Source organism: Tripterygium wilfordii, chromosome 15, assembly GCF_013401445.1.
Source record: "Tripterygium wilfordii isolate XIE 37 chromosome 15, ASM1340144v1, whole genome shotgun sequence".
Classification (NCBI taxonomy): Eukaryota; Viridiplantae; Streptophyta; class Magnoliopsida; order Celastrales; family Celastraceae; genus Tripterygium; species Tripterygium wilfordii.
In genome coordinates this window covers 6,949,979-6,973,673 of record NC_052246.1, presented here as the reverse complement: position 1 = coordinate 6,973,673, position 23,695 = coordinate 6,949,979, and the positions used below count along the sequence as shown (strand labels likewise).

At 36.4% G+C, this 23,695-nt stretch overlaps 2 protein-coding genes across 4 annotated transcripts; one reads left to right on the top strand and one right to left on the bottom strand.

The window, feature by feature from the left end:
• Positions 1-1,177: 1,177 nt before the first annotated feature.
• LOC119979827 lies at positions 1,178-4,272 on the bottom strand. The gene is made up of 5 exons (XM_038822454.1): positions 2,971-4,272; positions 2,653-2,856; positions 2,189-2,484; positions 1,999-2,098; positions 1,178-1,906 (listed from the first exon to the last, which is right to left on the bottom strand). The coding sequence occupies exons 1-5, from the start codon at positions 4,270-4,272 to the stop codon at positions 1,178-1,180; spliced, it is 2,631 nt and encodes an 876-aa protein (XP_038678382.1).
• Positions 4,273-6,886: 2,614 nt separating this feature from the next.
• On the top strand, positions 6,887-18,524 carry LOC120016007 (protein-tyrosine-phosphatase PTP1-like). Of its 3 annotated transcripts, XM_038868550.1 has the most exons (9): positions 6,891-7,188; positions 7,402-7,498; positions 7,592-7,674; positions 7,790-7,930; positions 11,471-11,605; positions 14,984-15,132; positions 15,228-15,369; positions 18,067-18,152; positions 18,229-18,524. In XM_038868550.1, the coding sequence occupies exons 1-9, from the start codon at positions 7,003-7,005 to the stop codon at positions 18,257-18,259; spliced, it is 1,050 nt and encodes a 349-aa protein (XP_038724478.1). In that variant the 5' UTR covers positions 6,891-7,002; the 3' UTR covers positions 18,260-18,524. The 3 variants fall into 3 exon arrangements, with proteins under 3 accessions (XP_038724479.1, XP_038724480.1, XP_038724478.1); XM_038868551.1 differs by lacking the exons at positions 7,402-7,498; positions 7,592-7,674 and having other exon boundaries at positions 6,887-7,188; XM_038868552.1 differs by lacking the exons at positions 18,067-18,152; positions 18,229-18,524 and having other exon boundaries at positions 6,887-7,188; positions 15,233-15,369.
• Positions 18,525-23,695: the final 5,171 nt, after the last annotated feature.

The following is a 23,695-nucleotide window of genomic DNA, read 5'->3' as shown; positions in this document are numbered from 1 at the left end:
TTACTTATCTCTGAATAACAGACCTAATATGCCAGTTGTCAAAAAAAGAAAGAGAGCCAAGATCTAGGAAAGAATTGACAAAGTCACTAAATGTTCCCACTCCAATATGCTTCAAAAAAAAAGGAAGGGTACAAAGAATTCTCCTTGTGATAAAGATAAAAGCGATACATTTTTTATGCAGAGCAAATGCTTGATAATTAAACAATTACAAAAAGCCCATTGTCTTACAGAATTTACATCAGAAACCTATAAATGCAATCATATCATTCATATGTATGGTTCAATGAAAATAGATAGAGAGAGAGAGAGGAAACAAAAAATTACCTTCTCTGAGTACACCTCAGAATAAATATTTGTGATTTCAGTCTGTCCACTTGGCTGTCTCTGCAGAAGATAGATATACAAATATAATCAAAACCTTAAATATTGGTAAGGGGAAACATGGCATGCATGGGATTCGCTCAGACATACCCACAAAAATCCAAAATTCATAGGGAACAAAGCTCTTGCAACTCCACAATTGAAAGAACGACTCCCCCACAAGCAGAACAAATCCAAAATGATGAAGCACAATTGAAAATACTGACCATGTGAGGGAGGGAAGCTTGAAGCATGCGTCCTTGTTCATCCTGGTACGCGTGAGCGGCGTGGAGCAGTGATGACGGCGTGGAGCAGTGGTACGGGTGGCAGTCGTCGGCGGCTTGGAGCAATGGTGACGGCAGATGTGGTAGTGGCGTGGAGCAGTGGTGGGTCGACGGCACACATAGAGAAATAAGCACTTTGTTCTCTTGTAAAAGTAAAGTGTAAAAATGAAGTCAAAGTTACAATTAGTATAAGTAGTGACGGAATTATGCAATGCCGTCATCATTTGAAATATTTAGCAAATATGCCGCCTCTGAGTATGGCGCTATTTTTTGGCCTAATTAGATTTTTTAATTTTCCTTTTGTTTTCATACCATTTTTCTATTAATTAGATAAATATTTAATTTATAATTATATGTCCTTTGCCTATTAATTATTTTTAATAGTAATTAGTAAAATAATTAGTTTCTACTTATTTTTATTATTAATATTATTATACTATTAATTAGAAAAATAAACAAATATAGTAATTAATAAGATTTTTGCATAAATATTAATAACCATATTTGTTACATTAATAATCATCTTCGTTACATTAATCGTAGTCTTCAAGATCTCCCTCAGTATCCGAATCATAAGATTCAAATTCTTCTTCATCGTCATCCTCAGTATCTTCTTCGACCATTGGTTGTCTTATGGAGTTTTGTACAACTACTTCCTCGGGTTCAAAATCATTGTCAACTAGAGAATCGAGTTGGTGATCAGTATCTACTCTAACTGGCTCAACATCAACTTCATTCTCTTGGAAGGCATCATCTACCTTTGTTGATTGTGCAGTAATTGTGTTCCTCGCTTTTGTCTTGATCACAGCCAACCAATCTTGTCGATCACGTATCCCTTCTGGATAAGGAGCAAAATAGACTTGCTCTGCTTGTTGTGCTATTATATATGGATCATACTTTCTGTACCTTCCCCTACGTTTAACCTCAACAATACCATAATGTTTATTGATTCTTGTACCTCGATTAGGAGTTGGGTCGAACCACTCACAATTGAAAAGAACAATCGTCTTTATCGGTAGTCCTGGGAATTCGAATTGTACAATTTCTTTTAGTAATCCATAGTAGTCACTTTCTGATTGTCCGTAATCGGTCCCCCGTATGCATACACCACTGTTGCTTGTTGACTTGCCTTCACTCCAAGCATCGGTGTCGAATTTATATCCATTGACATAATATGTGTGCCATAGCTCAACCTTCCTCAACGGTCCAAATGCTACATTTCGAACTGTTTCATCGGTTATCTCGTTGACTGGATCATGAACCTTCAACACGAAAGATAATAAGTTTTTATCAACGCATATATTAGCTATTTAAATAAAAATGTGTGATGTTAGTATAAAAAGTGTATACTTACATATTGTCTGAACCATGGTGCGAAACCTATCTCAATCTGATAATCGACAGCATCATCATGCAATGTAGGTGCTGATGCTCTAACATAATCTGTGTACATGCTGCAACGAATATACAAATGTCATCTGTTAGCCTTCTTTAATTAAAGTATGTACATATAACAAAATGTGTCAAAATTTGTTTACACTAACTTTATAAACGGTTGTACAATGTCGCAATTCAAAAACACGTACAATGTGGCAGCATTGTATTCTCTGTCAGTGAGATAGCGCTTACCAGCAACACCAGCAAGACGACCAGGTTGATTGAATATTGAAATTCTTGGGATTTCCATGTCGAATGTACCCCAATCATAATTTCGAGGAACTCTGGTTCGTCGAGAGCTCACATGTGGTTCAAAATAATATGAAGCAAACGACGACGTTTCTTCGACTATATATGCTTCACAAATAGATCCTTCCACACGAGCTTTATTTTTAACCTTCTTCTTCAAGAAAAGAAGGAACATATTGCATAATTGAATTGCACGTGTTATTAAATAAGCAAATTTATATGATAACAGTATTATATATATAAATAAAGAATACCTTTCAAAGGGATACATCCATCTATATTGTACTGGCCCACCCATCCTTGTTTCGAATGGTAGATGTACCAGGAGATGTTCCATCGAGTCAAAGAATGATGGAGGAAATATACGCTCCAATTTGCAAAGGACCACAGGAATGTTGTCCTCCATGATGCTCAATTGATTCTCCCTCAAAGTAGTCGAACATATATCTTTAAAAAAATGACTGAGCTCAGTAATTGTAGCCCAAATGGGCTCGGGCAATGCCCGCAATGCAATCGGAAGTAGCCGCTGCATGAAAACATGACAGTCGTGACTTTTCATCCCAAATAGCTTTCCTTCCCTCATATCTACACACCTGCCTAGGTTTCATGTGTAACCGTCTGGCAATTTCAAATTGCAAACCCAAGAACAAACAGCTATTTTTTGCTCCATAGTGAGGCAAAATTGTGCTTTCGGTTTAAAGGATTTGCCATTATCATACTCCGCCAACTCTAAAGCTCTGCGCTTACAATAATGTGAAAGATCCAACCGAGACTTCACATTGTCCTTTGTTTTTCCCTTAACATCCATACACGTATTGTAAATATTATCAAACACATTCTTCTCAATATGCATGACATCCAGGTTATGTCGTATGATACTGTTGCGCCAATATGGCAGATCCCAAAAGATGCTCCTTTTTGTCCAATTATGTTCTTGACCGTATCCCGGGAATGATAATGGACCTGTCTCAATAATCTTTGGAAAGTTCCAAACTCGTGCCAACACTTCTTCTCCAGACAAACGTGGAGGAGGTTGTGATTTCTCCAATCGATTCTTGAAAAATGCATCCTTGTTCCGTCGAAACGCATGTGTTGTAGGCAAAAACTGTCTGTGACAATCAAACCATGAATTTTTCCTACCGTTTTTCAAGGTAAACGCCTTCGAACACTCCATGCAATAGGGACATGCTAACTTCCCCTGTGTCATCCATCCAGACAGCATACCATAGACAGGAAAGTCGTTGATAGTCCACATCAACGCAGCTCTCATAATAAAATTTTCTTTCATAAACACATCGTATGTTATGACACCTTCGCACCACAATTGATTTAGCTCGTCTATCAGGGGTTGAAGATAAACATCGATTCTGCTCTTTGGATTATGAGGACCTGGAATGATTATTGTTAGAAACATAAACTCTCTTTTCATGCACATCCCAGGCGGTAAATTATAAGGAGTCAAAATGACAGGCCAACATGAGTAGTTCTTACCAGATTGTCCAAAAAGAGTGAAACCATCTGCACACAAGCCTAATCTTACATTACGTGGGTCTGAAGCGAAATCTTCAAATGTTCTGTCAAAATATTTACATGCTTCTCCATCAGATGGATGACACAAGAGGTCGGACTCGCTTTGATGCTCATAATGCCACCTCATCTCCTTTGCTGTAACTGTTGAACTAAATAACCTTTGAAGCCTGGGAATTAGTGGCAGGTACCACATATGTTTAACCGGAATATCCTTCAAATTTTCACGTCCAGTTCTCCGAGGTTTATAATGGTTTGCCCCGCAAAATTTGCACTGCATCAAATTCGCGTCGTTCTTATAGTATATCATACAACCATCTATACAACAATCGATTCGTTGATACCCAAGTCCAAGTTTAGACACTGACTTCTTGGCTTGATAGAAATTTTCAGGCATACTATTGTCTGCAGGCATCGTCTCTTTCATAAGGTAAACGACGTCATCAAAACAACCCTACGGCATATTGTAGTCAGCTTTAATGCTTAAAAGCCTCATTGTGGCTGACAACTCCGAGTGCGACTCACATCCATTCCATAATGGAGCTTGAGCAGCCGACAACATGTCAAAGAAACTTTGCGCATCGGGATTAGGTGGTTTCGGCACAAACTGCTGGTTGTAATTTTCTTCTTGTAAGAGATCCTCTCTAATCGATGGTCCAGCAGCGTCCATTACCATCTACTCGTATGGATTGAAATTAGACCGATCACTGCTTTGCCAATAATAATTTGCAGCATCTGCTTGCACAACAACAGCTGGGTCACGGGGAATATTCGACATTTCTTCACCATGACTGGTCCAGTAGTGATATCTAGGCTGAAAACCTTTTTGGTATAAGTGCATCCTTATATCATCCAAACCACCATATCTTGTACATTTGCACCTAACACATGGACACCTTATTTTTCCTGTATTTTGAAAATCTGAACTACTTTGACAAGCAAATTCAATGAAATTCTCAACCCCCTTCAAGAACTCTTCAGTAATTCCAACTCGATTGGGGCCGATTCTGTTGTACATCCACTTACGAGACTCAGGCATCTCCATGCTGAATAGAAAGAAACCAAATGTGATGGAACAAGTTGAAAGAAGTAGCAAGAAAGATAGAGTAGAGGTTGAAAGAGGTAGCAAGAAAGATAGAGGAGAGAAATGACAGAATAAACGGGGGAGAAGTAAAAAAGGTGAATTGGGTCAAAAGAAATGTTCCAAAGTAGAAAATTTTTATTTTTAATTTATTTCAAAAAGTGACGGATTTTGTGATGGAAATTAAATTAGTGACGGAAATTAATTCCCATCGCTAAGAAAAAGCTGATAATTATATCCGTTCTGTGGTAGTCATTTTTGTCAGAAACTTTAGTGAAAGAATTAGTGACGGAACTTTATTTCCGTCCCAAAAATTAGCACCTGGTGACAGAATTTGTGACGGAAATTAATTCCCATCGCTAAGAAAAAGCTGATAATTATATCCGTTCTGTGGTAGTCATTTTTGTCAGAAACTTTAGTGAAAGAATTAGTGGCGGAACTTTATTTCCGTCCCAAAAATTAGCACCTAGTGACAGAATTTGTCACGGAAATTAATTCCCATCGCTAAGAAAAAGCTGATAATTATATCCGTTCTGTGGTAGTCATTTTTGTCAGAAACTTTAGTGAAAGAATTAGTGACGGAACGTTATTTCCGTCCCAAAAATTAGCACCTAGTGACAGAATTTGTGACGGAAATGCATTTCCATAGCTGATAAAAAGTTGATGATTAGACACTTGATGTAGAAGTTTTGTCAGATAATTTAGTGACGAAATTCGTGACGGAAATGCATTTTCGTACGTAGCTGACAAAAAGTTGATGATTTGACACTTGATGCAGAAGTTTTTGTCAGAAAATATAGTGATGGAATTAGTGACGGACATTATTGTCCATCACTATAATTTCGTGACGAAAATGATTTTCCATCGCAAAAAAGCTACCCCTATGACAGGCTGTCTTCTCGGACATATTCGTGACGGATTCGGTGACAAAAATTTTGTTGTCCGTAATATTAGTGACCGAATTATGTTGTCGTCACTAATCCGTCACTAAATTTGGCGGGTTTTCGCGCGAAAATTTGTGACGGAATTAGTGATTAAATTTGTTAGTGATGGACAAGTTCGTCACTAAATCCGTCCCAAATTGATCGTTAATAATATCGTCACTAATTCCGTCACTAATAAAAAATATCAGTGACGGAATGAAATCCGTCACTAATTTCCGTGACAAAATTAACAGTTTCTTGTAGTGAATAGTTTAACATAAATACATATTAAAATTGATGAAAATTAATTAAATACCATATAAGATATAACTAGAACACGTAAGTATTGTTATATATATATATATATATATATATATATATATATATATATATATTTTATGTGTATTTTTTAGTAAGTGTGTATATATAGTGTATATATAAGTATATATGTACATATATATAGATGGTAATGTATATATGTTGTGTATATATATATATATTTAGTATTGGGGTGTGGGGGTTGGGGGGACTATAGCCTAGTGTAGTCCCCTTCCCTCCGCTCCTGTATGTATAATGTATTTATGTTGACGTTTTAAGTTCTTTTATGCCATCAAATATTAATATAACCTATTTTAAATAGGTGTAACATTGTAAATATAAAAAATATTCTCACAGCTTCATTGCTAACGTTGAAAATCAATACAATCACTCTACTAAACATGCACAATATATATTGAATCAAAAACAAAAACACACTATGTATAACACTTTTAGACCGTTGGATATAAACACAAACATTCGATGTCTCGATCGCGATAAATTTGTTTTTTATTTCGAACAAAAAATATATCATTGGATTCGTTAAACCGAATATTATACATTTGCTATAGCCGACCCACGACCCCCCATTAAACACGTCTCACATTTTAGGAGGGGTGGGATCCTGAAAATTTCGACAAAGTAGTCAATTAAAAATATAAAAAACCTAACAAAAACGGGGGCGTTTTATTGGCAAGGTGTGTAAGTAAAAGGAAAAACAACGTAAGCAGAGAGAACAGGAAGCAGAAACCCCCAATCAACGCAACTGGGGAACCTCATTTACTCTCCCGCTCGCTCCACCCACCGGAGATCGCGCTCGGCCATGGCCAGCTACCCGCCACCGACGGGGGCGTCTTCCGTGCCTAAGGGGTTTGATTTCTCTCCCGATTCTCCGCTGAGACTCGCCCTCTCAAGCGATCAGGTCAAGTTCTGCTCCGAGGCTCTTACTCTCCTCAAGGAGAAGCTCCGGATGCCGAAGCAAATCGCCCAGGAGTTCGCTCACTTGCAGGTTCACTATCAATTTATTTACAGTTCAGCTGTCTTATGATTGGTTGCTTAGAAACAATCGGGAAGAATGCCCAATGCTTTAATAAGAAAAAAAGAGAGTAGGTTTTTTTTTTTTTTCCTGGATGGTTTAGCTGTCTTATCCTTTGATTTTTTGGATTCTGTTCTTGCTCACACAGTATTAGTTACTCTATAACACTGCGATTGGTTATTCCAGGCTAACAGGATTAGACCTTATGAAATGGCAAAAAGCTGCACTGTGGCTCTTGACCGTGTTAATTTGGACAAAAATCGCTATCAGGATGTTGTTCCATGTACTTATTAAACCCATCCTCTGCCTTTAATTTTGTTTAGCTTGGTTATAGTCATCATATGAGAGTTTCAGTTAGCTAATTCATTGATTTCAGTTGACAGAAACCGGATTGTTCTTAATCCATGCAAAGATTATAGACCATCAGCAAAGGGTTATATTAATGCAAGCTCCATTATGGTGATATACTCTTATTCATTGCTTTTACCTCATGCTAATTCTTGATATGAATGTACAGTAGGTTCTTGTTGCTATGTTGCCACATTTGACCATCAAAAATTATTCTTGCTTGTAGACTTCATCCTCGGAGAATATTACTCCGTTCATAGCCACTCAAGGTCCCCTACCACACACCTATGAGGATTTCTGGGAGATGGTAATCCAATGTCGTTGCCCTGTAGTTGTGATGCTTACTCGGTTGGTCGACAACTACAAGGTACTTCATAATCTTGAGTTCAATTTTCTATTTTTATGTTTCATATTTTCCTATTTATATAGTTTATGGCTTATGTAATTGCTTGAAAACAGTTAGTATAGCATTCACTGTTTCAGCGCTAAAGATGCTGAAGATCAAGAGTTTTGGCCTTTTTCAAGGATATTTCTTATTTTACATTCCATTTAATTATATGAATTATGACACTGCCAGTATATGATAATGTTGAACCTGTGAAGTTAAAAACTTTAGAGGACCAAATACAGGCATATTTTGTATAGAAACAATCATTGCCTCCATGATAAGGTTTCTCTTGTTCTGTTTGTTTGACAACTGAAAGGGGTGTTATGGTAAGGTTTCCGTTACCATACATGGAAAACCGTTCCCATACCGATTACTTCAATAACTCAGAAAATTCAACCGTTACCGGTCGCGTCGGTAACGGTTAGTTGGTAATTGGTAATTTTACCAATATAGTGTAATCTATTTAACTATTGAAGTATCAACGTACCCAAAAAAACCAAATTCTTACATCCCAAATTCATATCTTAAACACCAATTGAAGCATAAGATCGTGATTAAATAATTTAAATTCTTACATTCCAAATTCTTCAATATTTTGTTTGTGGATTTGGTGGACATGAATTTGAAAGGAGGTTGTTCAGAAGGTGGAGCTTGTTCATTCAAGATACGTACGCAAAGAATGTAACAAAATGTGAACAACTCATATTACAAATTTAATGATCGATACCAAGTATCAAGTATCTCCTTTTTGCAAGTTTCACAAACCCCCACCTGGTATTATGTCCCCTCTGCATCTATTCTTATAGCCTTAGTTGCAAATTCTCTCACCCATGAAGCATTCTTACCTTTTTGAGGAGGTGTTCTAGATTGGGCTTCTCCTTAGGTTCTAGGTTGGGGTTTCACGTTACCAAAAAAAGTAGGTTGCTCAACAACGTCAACTTGAGTAGAGGTATTCATGATGTGATGCAGGAAGAATAGTCCATAATGTGGTGAAGAGAAAAATCCCACATCGGTGGTGACTAGCTTGGAGTCACAGTATATAAGTGGGTCAAACCTAACATTGGGCAACCGGTTTTCCAGTGGCTAGTTAGGGCCTCTTGTTGCTGGCCTTGGGCTCGGCCTGACTAATGGTCTGGGCCTGGGCAGGCTTGGCTGGGCCTGTAGTCATTGCCCACGCTGCATCAGTTGGTATCGGAGCCGGGTTGTAGGCGGTGGGAATGATGCAGGAGGAATAGTCCATAATGTGGTGAAGAGAAAAATCCCACATCGGTGGTGACTAGATTCATTTATAATTTATAGATCACTCATCAACACAAGCAAAAAAACCTTAGAAAACATTAAAATCTCATTCTTCAAGCTAAAATTTGAGAAGTAAAAGTGAGAGATTGAGAGCTAAAAGCCTAAAAGTGAGAGATTGAGAGTGTCAAAGAGACAAACCTTGAGAGATAACCAGAGCCCAAAACTTGAAATTGAGAGGCGGAGAGCAAGCAGAGATCGTGACGAAGAGCTTTAGGGAGAGGCGGAGGTGCGGAGCTGACTGGTGAGAGATTGGGAGGAGAGGACTGCAGTTTCCAAGAGAGAATGAGAGTGAGGAATAAGTAATAACCAGCTTGTCGGCTTGATCTATTTTCCAAGAGAGCTAATGGTCATAATTAAACAACAAACTAACATATATTTCATATATATGCTGGTAATCGGTAAAACCAAGGTATTGTTACGATAGCACCCCTAGACAACTCTAGCTGAATGTAATTGTAATAATTTCATTACGTACTGCCAGCATCATAATGCAATCAAGGAAAGATAAGAAGAGAAGTTTGGGTATTAATGGTTTTCTTACGAGGATGTATTCCCTGTATTCTGCCAAAGAAAACTTCTTAGAAAAGTTTCATGTGTGTTGTCTGCTAGTGCTAGGACTATCTCTCACTTCTTTGTTTCCATGATGATTTCATTGTGTAGAATTGCATTAGTTGATGTTTTCAGTTATTCTCTGAAGGAAATAGAAATGTGTTGAGCTTCCTGAGGTTTTTTCTTGGATAAAGGCAAAACCCAGTCTTTTTTCTATTCCCCCCCCCTCCCCTCCCCCCCCTCAAGAGGGGAATAGATAGAAGATCTGTAAATCTTGGAGAATTTCTGGGTTATAGAGGTCAATTTCCAACCAAATGCTTGGTAGTGTGTGAATGATTGCTCCTATTGTGTATCCGAGATTATATCCTTAGTGAAAAAACTGTTATAGAGGATCAGAAGTTGGATTATCAAGTTCTATTATATGCTTTATCGATTTTTTGGCAATTGTTATGTATATGTGACCTGAAAGCTAGGAAGCCACAAGGCACTGACAGAGAGAGAGAGAGATTTTTTTTAGCTTCTACATACATGGGCTCTTGGTAGAGATTGGTTGATTAAATTTATGTTGCTACGATAAGGTGTCTGCTATTCTAGCAGGGTACATTGCAAAAGAGGGATATGGTGTTTGGGGATTGATGTTATATCTATTTCTCTATCTGGCTAAAGAGATGTGGCGCTTTGTGGTTGCCGTTAATGAAATATTTCAGACAAATATATGCATTTAAAAAAGAAGAAAATTCAATAATGATTGCTCGGCTGGAATGATATATATTGGAAAAGAACTTATTTTTGTTTGCTTAATCTGGGATTTGATTATCCGTGGCAGGTTTTATTCTCTCTTTTTGATGAATTACTGAAATCTTGTTAGAAATTTTTTATTTTATTGTTAATTTGAGAACAACAATTTGTTGAGTGTTTCAGATCCTTGCGCCCTAAACCAAAAGTCGTGGGATTGAACCTTCCCCCCTCCTTTTAAGCTTTCCTATAAAAATAAATAAATCAATAAACCGATCAAACATCTTAAGAAAAAGGAGATGGCCTTAGTATATCCCCATTAACCACCATAGGGGTTCTATATGGCCATACCCCTTTGAAGATGTAACAAATTTTCTTTAGTTATCTGTTTATCTTGACCATGAGCCCATGGAAGTTTTTGGAAGCTTTTTCTCATCATGCTCCTCCCCTGGATAGTGTGTATATATATGTATAAGTAGATAGAAAATTTCAAAGAAATTGGCATTGATATATCAAATTATGGAAAAGAAGTTACTTATAAATGAGAGCTGCAAAGCAGGTCCTAGACGATAGGCAACAACCCCTCAACCGAGGTGGTTAAGACATATACTCAAATTGGGTGGTACCCAAGTTCGAGCCCCCATTCCCGCTTACCTTTCAAAAAAAAAAAGATCCTAGACTATATTCTTTGATACAATTGAATGAAAATCGAATTGAGCAGTAGGCTAATGGCTGAGTAATACTCATCTGCTGTGAGAAAATATATCATAATTTGCCATAGGGTTGAGCCTTTGGTCCCGTGATTAATAACTGTTGTCAGAAAGTGCATTCTTGTTGTCATCGTGTAGGCTTTTGCGTCATACTAATTTGATTTTATTTTTCTATTTGGTCCATTATTTCTGATTCTCCATTTCCTTTTGCTTTTGTTACTTGCAGTTCTTAAAATGTGGAGATTATTTTCAAGCAGAGGATGGCCCTAGAGAATTTGGTAACATATATATTACTACTAAATGGATTAGGACTACCAACACTTCCTTGGTTTTGCGTAACTTGGAGGTCAACTATAAAGAGGTATGATATTTTCTCACAATGTTTTGTTGATAAAGATGCTAATGTTCTCTTTAGAATTAGAATGTCTTGAGAATTGGATACATAGCTATATATTTTTCTGACAAGGAATTGCTGACTATTAATCTCTCGATGACATAAGCTTTTTCTATTACTCCAACATCGTGCTGTTGGAGTAGTTAAGGAATCTTCGCGGCTCCACTGTTTTTCCATTTACGAGTTTAATAGCTAGCTGGTTAGAGACTTGTAAGAAGCAATTAGAGTTGGAGAGGAGGTAGACACTCTGCTGCTCTTGGATGTGCTTTTTAGCATGATCCATACTACACCCCACTGTGGAGTAGGAGTTTGATTCTTTCAAACCACATGAAAATCTGAAAGTTTTTCCGTAGGAAGAACTAGCAGAGCCATTGAATAAAGTTTAATGGGTGGCGATAACATCTCCACTGAAGTGCTAATCACTTTTTGTGTAATCATGAATGAAGGCAGTGCCAATATTTTACTAATCCGGTGAATTTGATGTTAATTTTAAAAACATGTCTGTCTTCTCTTTAACACAGGTGGGAGGTGTTGATTTTAGGATTATATGCTAGTTGGTTAGTACAACAAGGTTTTTAATCAGGTGATTTAGGGCAATTTGCTTATGTTGATCAAGGTTATATCCAAGGTAGCTAAATTATAAAGTCGAATCAGAATCAGAGAAGGGGTATTAAATCGGAATTGTAAAATCGAATCTTAAAATCATAAGATTTTACATACTATCAGCCTGTTTGGGGGACAATTTATGGTTCTTTGACCATATATTGTTAAGCGACACCAAACGACCATTTTCGGACCCAAATATCGAGACAATTTCATTACAATAATATGACACTTCTCAAATTGTTCAACATGGGACCATTTTAAGACAATTTTGGTTCTCATTCACTTTTGTTCCCCATTGTACCCTTCCTTATTAATGATATTCCAAAACTATCCCAGCTCCTTCTGCAATCTACGCCAACTCGTTCTTCTTCTGCCACGGCTGCCGCTAGGCCTTCGCCTTCACCATCATGCCTTCGTCCTCCATGCTTTCCAATTTCTCTCACAATTTTTTTTTTAAAAAAAAACAGCAGAGACATGGCTTTCGAAGAGTGAGAACATGTTATTTTATTTTATTAATTAAAAATGCTTTTATTAATATTATAAATTATTTTACTATTTTATTTTAATTTGTTACAAGTTAAAAGTATAATACCCCTGCACGTAATTTGCCACAACAATTTTAACACCATATATGCTACATGCAAAAGTACAACCAAACACTATCAGCATTTCAATAATCATATATGCTACCATTTATTATCACCATTTATTTTTTATAATATATATTACTGTCAAAATTGTCTACCAAACGGACCCTATGTAAAATTAAGAATAATGCTCAATACCAAAAAATGTTCCAGCAATAACATAAAAGAAAAAATAGATTTAATAATCAGATTTCTATAACGGAAAACTATTATATATATATCTTTTAAGTATCACATTTTTTTGATTATATTCCTAAACTGCCAAATTTTATAAGATATATCTTTGAAGAATATTTTTGTTTTATTTTTTGTCCGACAGTGTCCCTTCCAAATCCAATTAACCAATCCCCATGTAAAATTATGTTAAAAACTATTAGTTAATGCATTTAAAATCGAATTAAGAAAGTACACTTATCTAAAAGTACATTTAAGCTTGAACACGTATCTAAAACTACATTAATTTAAAAATAAAAAAAAAGAAATACAAACAATTGCAACACCTTCTCCTGGTCCTTCGCTATAAATATCTGCTTCTCCACAATAATCTCTATCATCGATGTCCTAAAATCTTTGTATGGATCAATCGACTTCTTCACCGTAAATAAGCCATCTTTCACTTTACCTCCATTAATGGCAACACAGTACTCTCCCCGATTTCGCTGCCCCTGGATCCAACTCTCGCCCTCCTCATATAGGCATGATCATAATATCATACAATTCTATGATCAAAATCGCGATTTGAATTACCGTGGTTATATCCCGTATGTCCATTCATCAGGGGAGCCAACTCCATCATTTTCTCTCTCTGTACCTCTATTTGTGTGTGTTGGTATATCTCTCGTTTTTATGGCTGATTTGTGCATTGAGAATGGTTATATGCTGGAAACATTTTTTTGGTCCTTGGGACCATTAATGCTTGTGTTAATACTTGGCCTGATCTCCTGATGGCTTTAATGTTACTTAGTTTTGTTAAAATATGTATAAATGATGTGAAATGTCTTAACCCAACAAACTAACCTATTGGGTTAAATGATAAAGTAATTGTAACATGGTATCGGAGCAGTAGGTCTTGAATTCAAACCTTAAATTCTGAAATATAAACCTCCAATTTGTCGTTGCCCCAAGGGTGGGCCTTTGTGTGTGTTTGTCGTTGCCCTAATGTTGGGCCCATAGTTACCAAGAACTCGGTACAATTCGAATCATGGTACGGGTACAGGAACGGGAACGGGATACGTCACTTGATTAATTTGTGGTACGTTTGGGGGTAGACTTAGTTGGTACGCTAGTTGGGAACGTGGTACGATTTGAAGAGTTATTGGGGTCACTTCTAAATATTGAATGAAATATAACATATTTTATTTACAATCTAAAGTACAAGAAAAAAACAATTTCAATGCTTCTCTATTATTCTTGGAGAAAGGGTAATAAATTTTAATGGACTTTGTTATTTTTAGGTAAATTTTATGGGCTTTAATAACCATAAATTTAGGGTTTAAATACTCTTCTTTCCCAGTCCCAACATCGTGAAGACTCCTCTCTAGTTTAGGTACTCTTCTCTCCCATACCTTCCTCTTCTCTCCAACTCTACCAGTCTATATGTTGTCTTCTACTCTTCTCTATTCTAACATCTCAATCGATTTTTGGTCTTTTCATAATTTCATGGCAGAATTTTGGGACACTACTTTTGGCGTACCAAGTCTCGTTCCCGAGCGTCCCAAGTTGCTAGTGTACCCCGTTTCGGGACGTTCATCCCGATTTGGGGTACGATGGGGGATTGACCATTCCCGATAACTATGGCTGGGCCTCGTTTGTTGTGCACATGTTGGGCCGTCGAATTGCCCAGCTTAGCCCACAGGTGAGGGGAGTGTTAGAATATGTATAAAGGATGTGAAATGCCCCAACCCAACAAGTTGACTTGGTTGGTTAAACGACAAAGTAACGAATCAGTCTAATCTTAACAAGTTGCAATAATTGTCGGGTTGTCTTGTACTTTCCTTGCATTATATTATATTTTTTTGGCACTTCATTTTGGCTTCTTCACTGTTGAAGAGGATTTAATTATTGATTATGATTTTCCCTCTTACATATGCAGTCGGAGGAACGCCCTAGGTCTATTTTGCATATACAGTATCCTGAATGGCCTGATCATGGAGTTCCAAAAGATACATTTGCTGTGCGTGAAATCTTGAAAAGAATTTATACTGTACCTCCCCAGCTAGGCCCAATAGTTGTGCACTGCAGGTTCAGCTTATTTTAAAAAAGTTTAAAGGTTCCTTGATGTTTTCAGTAATAATTCATACGGCCTGAATTTCTGATACAATATCTTTCTTGCTCAGTGCAGGGATTGGTAGAACTGGAACATACTGCACAATTCACAATACAATCCAGAGAATTCTTGTTGGTGACATGTCCGCTCTAGATATTGCTAATACTGTGGCCATATTTAGGTCTCAGCGAATTGGAATGGTTCAAACCTTGGTATCTTTCTCTTCCTGGTCCAAAACATTGTTTGTAGTTATCATTCTCTACCATGGTTGCAAAAATCGCTAGTCGGTCACTAGGCGGTTCGCCGGGACTAGGGATTAATTGGATTAATCGGGGACTAGTCGGATTAATCGTTTTGAGTTTTTTTAATTAAATATATATATATATATATATATGTGTGTGTGTGTGTGTAACTTTGGGTATTTTTGTACCACAAAGAAAAAAAGGGTATTAGTCATTAACTTTGGGATATATTAGTAATTAACTCAGATGAGTTTGACACGTGCTTCTCAATTTATTAGTACCTCATGCTTTCTTCTCCTTCTTTGCCAACGCCTCCACTTTCTTTCCTTCTCTCCCGTGAGCGGCGCCCTTATTCTACCACTTTCTTTCCTTCTTTCCCCACTTTCTTTCCTTCTCTCCCATGCGCAGCGCCCTTACTTTCTGCAACTCTATCACTTTCTTTCCTTCTCTTCCATGTCAGCAAGTGTTCACCAACGCACATCTCACTGCTGGATTCACAGCTCAAGGAACATGGGTTTCGACTTTCCACCTAGTTTGGGTTTCGACTATTTTGACTTAATTTCATGTAAGATGGTCTTCGTCGCTTCGATTTTCAGGTCTGCTTGACCAAGTACCCGCAAATTTCTCAATTTTTATTTAGTTTTTTCACAAGAATGAGTAAAACAATTAGCGGTGTCGAAAATCTATTTCGGAGATGAATGTGCCGTCGGATTTCTGATTCCCGATTAGCCTCGACTAGGGCGACTAGTCGGTATTTAATCGGGTCACCGATTAAGTGGCCGATTACCCTCTAGTCGAAGCGGCAAGCCTCGACTAGTGACTAGTCGGCGACTAGAGGGATTTTTGCAACACTGTTCTCTACAGTGTGATTATGTGACCTGCAAGTTTAGGTAAAGTTCCTGATTATGGTAACAGCATGGTTAAATAATTTGTGTATATATTATTAGGAATTTTCAGTAGACCCAATTTAGATTGCCATCTTGAGGCATATATCTCGTGCTCTGCATAAGCTCTAGAAGCATAGATCTCTTTATTCTTGTGGTTTTAAATGTGTATTGTAGGCGCTTATTGATCGTGTGTTGGAAATTGGAATGCTTGTGTGCCTTCAATTTGAAGTATCTGGGCATTTGATAGAGGGATGAAGATGCTTTCTTGATGTCTTAGATTTAATTATTTTTACAGATTTTATTACCATCTAAAACCCCTTTGGCATCCTTTAAATTTTTTTTTATTCTTTCGATTGCATCTATTGTTAATTTGAGTCTTAGTTTTTATCATGCACGGGGTGAGTGATGACTCATCCCTTAGTCCTTATCATGAAGTAAAAGGAAGTTTGTTTTAGTTAAACAGTTAAAGCACTAGATCTGGAAACCAACACAAACAAAATGACATGCTTTTTTTTGTCAGAATTTATTCAATTCATGAATGTTGTTGCACACTTTCAAATTCATAAATTATTTCTATTAATTTTAAATTTGTCTGTTTTTCTGTTGCAAGAAACAAGGGTTATCAAAATCATACAGTGTTGGTTTATTTTGTCATGTGGGGTAGGTAGTTATAAATGGTTTCCATTATTATTTTAATCCATGTTTCCATTTTGGAGTCATCCTGCAAAAGAAATAAGTTTTCCACAACCAACGGGCCTTACATTGTCTCCTCTTATTCTTTCTCCTTACATGTATCGATTCTTTTTTTTTTTTTTGGTTGAAAAAGAATTGCTTTTGTGGAGGGAAAATTTCTAAATGGTAACAAATGTATTTTACTCTCAAAGCTGTTTATTTTTTCCATACCAATTATTCATTATATTACATGTAAGACTATACTTGTGAGTGAGTGTGTATAAGCATTGAACATTAATACATGAGGCAAGGGTTACCGAATCAGGGAAATCTGGTCACTGCTTTTCTCAGACTTGGTCAGCCTGCTTGAACCTCTCTGCATCCTGCATGAGAATTTGAGGACCCTCACGAGTGTATGGAACCTGGTGGTGTGCTGACATGTTGAAATGTGAGTCTGGAGCAATTTAAAGCTCTCCTTGATTGTTGTGGTCCTTGTTTAGTTCTTTACGTTTGATGACCATTCCCTGAGTCCCAAGTTTCTGGAAACTGAGTTGGACTAGTGAGGACACCCCCATTGTAGATATGACGAATTGATTAGTTTCTCCGGAATTTTCCTGACAGTTCAATATTTCTGCCACTAGCAGACCCAATGATGTGCTAGACCTCTTACCCCCGTAACTTATCCCCTTTGTTGCTTCAGTTTTTCGGGGTACTAAATCTTGTCTAACTATGATTCATCTTATCCTGTTAACCATAGCGTTTTCCTCAAAGTTCACTTCTGGATTGGTGAGTTTTTGGCTGGATGTAGTTTTCTGCCTCTGTTTAAATGCTTTATTCTTGTTTATTGTGGACTTTTCACATGTCCGTCAGCTAGATTTTGTAATAAGGTCTCTCAAGTTTGCTTTACTGTTTTCGCCATCTTGACAAAGGAGTGTTAGATATACTTGTTTCATTATTATTCCAACAGTGTCTACGTTTTCCTTCTAGCCTTTTTCCTTTTCTTTTCTTTTGATCTATATTGTTTCTCCTTTTAACCCACCCTGAAGGGTACCTGCTTTTCGTTTCTACTGTGCTTGTACTTGCTAATTCTGATCAACTTGATTTCCAGGAGCAATATCAATTTTGTTATACGGCTATAATTGCAGAACTGGAAGATCTCATCTCCGATTCCAATGGTGAAAGGAGCCAAAAATGGTACCTATTTTACCTCTCTTAATTTCTGATGCTTCCATGGGAATTTTCAATCATATGCCAATAATATGCCCTGCAGTGCCCCTTCATGGATCATGGATGAGATCTAGGCAGCACCGACTCGGATGCGGGAACACGGAATGCAGGTGCGGGGACACGGGGATTCGTAAATTCTCAAAGAATCCAAGATGCGGGTGCGGGGGGACTCGGCAAATAAAAAATATGTTCTTTATATATTAATCAAAGAAAAGGACAAGTCGTATTTTATTTTACCAAATACTCTAAACAACCTCATTCTCAAATATTAAATATTGTTCACAATGTATTAAATTATCAACATACTAATCTATGAATTTAAAGAAACAACTTCATCATGGCCATGATGTTCAGTAAAAAGAACCGATTCCATTTCTGGCTCATCAAGAGATAGGTTTGCAACTTCTAGAATGCCTGCACCTTCCATAAGATTGAAGGTATCTCCACCAACATCCCACATCTTACTTTCTCCTTCCGTGTATTGATGATTTTTTCTTGAAAGAAGACGAAGATTAGTGTGTACAAACACTAAATCTTCGGCATGTCGTGGTTGTATGCAATTCCTTTTCATGGAATGAATGAATGAATACGTGCTCCAATTCCTTTAGCAACAATATGAAGATGAAGGTTGTCCAAGTAACTTCAGTGCTAGTGATTGTAATGTAGGAGTAGAAGCACCATACATAATCCACCAAACTTTTGGATTGCTTTATCTTTCAAAGAATCATATGAAGAAAAAATACCCATACAACCAGAAAAATTAGCAAACTCCACAGTTATGTTCTTCCTTTCATTGTCATCTGGGAAGTATCTTGTCAAGCATTTGTTCCTTTCATCAGAAATTTTCACATCCTTATGGGGAGGAACACGATTAGGAGCCTAGGGCTCGGCATCGGGCCAGGCTGGCCCGGCCTGACTTTTTTGGGCCCAAGCCCGGCCCGGTTTAATTCTTCGGGCCTCGGGCAGGGCCGAACTGAGAATATGAGGCCCAGGCCCGGGCCTGGGCCCATAAAGCTCGGGCTTCGCGCTTCGGCCTCGGGTCGGGCTCCCACGGCCCGTCACTATTCATCATATTTGGAAATTATAAAATTAAATTGTTCATCATAGGATTTGAACTAACGAACAAGCCAACGCTACTTTCATGTTATACTTGTCAACTAATTAAATTATTATCTTTACATACCACCTGTTATATTTTTAACACAATTAAATAATTTTAGTTTTACCTAATGAGTATTGATTTTAAATTTTATATTATACACATCCATAGTTTTAAATAGTGTAATTTTATACTTATTTTATAAAATCTTAGGGTCTTAAGATTTTATCAACATTTATGATTAGATGGTCATATTATGGCTTTAGGGTTAGTGCTTAGGTTTAGGGTTTAGGATTTAGGATTTAAGATCTTTAGGGTTTAGGTCATTTAGGGTTTAGGGTCTTTAGGGTTAAGGGTTTATGGCTTTTAGGGTTTTGGGGTTTAGAGTATAGGGCCTTTAGGGTTTTGGAGATTAAATCCGCGTGAGGCGGGTAGGGTCGGGTCGGATCGGGGTGGGGATAAATTGTCATCCCTGCTTACAATTGATTAATGCCATAATTGTACTTTAATTTTTATACAATTGAACAATATTTTATGGAGTGTGAAATATATACGTATTATGTGTATATATATACACATACATTGCAATAATATATATATATATATATATATATATATATATATATACACACACATATATATTATATATTATATATACATATATGTGTGTGTATATATTTCATACATATATGTATGTATATATATGCAGAGAGTGCATGCACTGTCTGCATATGTATATATATATGTGTATATATCTAATATACATATATATGTATATATGTATATTACATATATACATGTATGTATACATATGCAGACAGTGCATGCACTGTCTGCATATGTATATATATACACAAATACACAGACAATGTGCACTGTCTATGTATGTGTGTGTGTGTATATATATGTATGTGTGTATGTGTATGTGTATGTGTATATATATATATATATATATATATATATATATATATATATATATATATATATATATATATATATATGTAAATATATACATATTATGTACATATAAAAATAAATAATGTCGGGCTTGGGTAGGGCTCGGGCTCGGGCCGGGCCAAAATTGGCCCGAGGTGTCGGGCTTTGGGCCGGGCCCGGCCCAAAAAATGGAGCCTAGGCCCGCCCAAGGGGGGTCGGGCCGGGCTGCCTAGGCTAGGTCTACTTTCGGGGCGGGCCGGGCTACGTTTGCGGGCCAAATGGTGAGCCCTATAGGAGCCCTATTAATTCATTCCTTGTTATAATACGTAGACATTAGACAATAATACATAAAATAAAAAACTTATAATTATGATAATGTATTAAATTGGTAAATATTAAAAACTTATAATTTAAAAATAAAATTACCTTGGATTTAATGAATGAGCTAAGCAATGAAGTGGAGTGTTGCTCTTGTTCCATCTAGCCACAAGAATTGAATATACAACTGAATAAAAACTTGATTGATCATTATGTTCCAAACCTTCATAACGATATATAGATGTCTTCACCTTCTCAATCATAGAATCTCATAAATTGGATTAGTGAAGGAAAGGATCCTATCAACTTTGTCCCACCATACATCATTCAAAATAATCTCTTTCACATGTTGAGCCTTTCCCACATCATCTTCTCTATAAGATTCCCATTCATCAGAAATAACCAATTCTTTTAATTCGCGCTTAATTAGCTTAAATCTTTTTAACATCACAACAGTTGAAGCAAATCTAGTTTTAGCGATAGAAAGCAACTTCAAGGGCACAAACTTGTTAAACATTGCTAACCTCATAGAATGATTAGCAATAAAATTCTTTATCAATGCTGCATCCTCAGCAACATTACTAATCCAATGACACTCTTCATAAGGTATCTGATTAGCTTCAGAATTTCTAGGTGCACAAATATTTTTAAGAGCAATATTTAATGTGTGCACTACACATGGTGTCCAAAAGATGTGAGGAAAATTTGACTCTATGATCATACCTGCTGCCTTGCACACCGGGGCATTGTCAATATTGTTATTAGACCATCCACAGCAGATACTCTTAATAGAATCTCTAAATTTACAGTAAAAATACACTTTTCACAGATTTACAGTTTCTCTAACAATATCACTACTCAACATATACTCTAAATATTCATTTCTACTAATTTTTTTTACATTTACAATAATATCATAATTAAATTGTAATGCATAAAGAGAACTCATTTTATATTTAATATGTGATTGACAAATTACTTCATATCATAATTGATAAATGTAAAAAATGAAATATTTTAATATTTTACAATTATTTTCACGAAATTGTCCATTTTCTTGTATCCAACAGAAAGACTCTCCTTCATAAATATCTGATAGTTCATTTTGTACCCAGATCTCCCTTCCGAACCCGAGTCTCGACCGCTCCAATCTTGGTTTCTTCATATGCACTCGTGGTGGCAACGGTGGTTACAGCAGGGATGGTGGGGGATATTGTGGTGGTGGTGGTAGATCTGATCGGAGTGGTGGTGGAGCAATGGAGGAGGAAGAAAATGAAATTAAAAATAGACTCGCAGTCGGAGCCGGGGGGCTAGCAGTGAGGGTCGACCGGTGAGACACCAACGACGGTCTCGGATCATATATGCAATAGGTGCTCGTTGTTGCACGAGAGAGATGTTAAGAGAATAAGAGAAATTGACAAAAAAGAAAGAAAAAAAAGGCAAGAAATTATTATTTTGATTAAAATATTGGATCCAGTATGTACAGTAAAACTGAACTTCTACCGTTGCACTGTGCAAAATGCAGTTTTACAGTATTCAATAGAGTACCTGACGAAGTGTGTTTTTTTGTCAAATACTGCAAATCATACTTCAAGTTTACAGTATATGTCATTTTCCAGTATCTGCTGGAGATGCCCTTAGCTGCAAAGGTATAGGAGGTTATATTGTTAATGATTTTCAACAGGAATGTCGATAGGGAGAGATAAAGGAACTCTGTTATTTCCAACCATGGTAGGAGGGTATCCATGGTGGTACCTGAGATTCCTGTACAAGATTAACTTTTATATTATAGAACATTTACGGAAAAAGCTGTTCCTTATTTTCATCATGGAATGTTTTTGTTTTTTATAAGCTTGATGATAGAATGTTTAAATCATTTTTGAAAGTTTTTTTCCCTTATAGTAAAATAGGGGTTTTCAATCTGAGTGGTGAAAGGCGTGAAACCTAGTTGGTTAGCTATTGAGTCAAGTAAATTTGTAGTCCTACCTTTGCCAAGTAACTTTTTTCTTTTTCAGATGAATTTACAAAAGTAATTTAAATCAGTGTTATCAGAATTGACCTCTACATTGATTAGAGAAAATAATCAACTGGTTGGTCCAAAGAGTTTTAAGGTTGAATCACATATTTTTTAAATAATTTAATTCATTTTATTTAATGATAATGATGTTCTAATAAATAGCGGATGTAACGAACAAGTGAGATACACAAGTTTCAAAGAAATAAAATGAGTGGAAAACGAAAATACGTATGAGTGGCATTAGAACAAATATAATAGAATGTAAAAAAGTACAAAATCAAAATGGCACATTATATCACTGTTAATCGCTTGACTTTATCCATGGCTCACTAACTTGGTGTTGATCCATGGCTCAAGGGTAGGGGTGACAAAACCTTATCTGATTTGGATGACTAAATTTGTCCGATCCGGATTAAATCAAGTTTGAGCATAAGTTATATGTCCGAAATTCAGGCCCAAATACAAAAAAAATTTCCAATTTAAAATCGCGAAGCATAGAAATGTTGTTCGGTTTACTTGTTGGGACCCTAACTAAGATTAGTTATTGAACATTCATCTTATTTTTGGTCTCATAAAGTAACCAAAAGGTTAACATTAATATATATTAAACGTGATTGGTTAATGTATATTTTCTTACTACTTTGACGTATTTTTAATGTATTTTTGTGTTTACGATCTATATTTGTGAATCATGAACTCATGACATAAAGAATTCCAAAAAAAATTGTGATATTTTATTTTATTTTTTACTGCTTTAAATTTTTTTAATGTGTTTTTGTGTCTAAGATCTATATTTGTGAATCATAAACCCACGACATAAAGAAAAAAAAAAGAATTCCTGAGTAAACCATTGGATACTCACAAAAAAAACTTACCAACATTTGTGTTGAGAGTTGTTACGGTTAGTGAGTTTCTTGCTCTATGCTCAAAAATCCACCACTATCTACTTTTCTTCATAACAACAGTCCCTTGTGGTCGTGATGGTCACTAATTAAAATCATCAACTTTTATTTATGTTTAAATTGAATTATACATATGTGTTTATTTGTGTTTTATTTGTGTTTTATCTGTGTTGTGTTTATTTTTGTTTGATAAGCATTATTCTAGACTCAATTGATATGTAACCATCAATCTGCAACT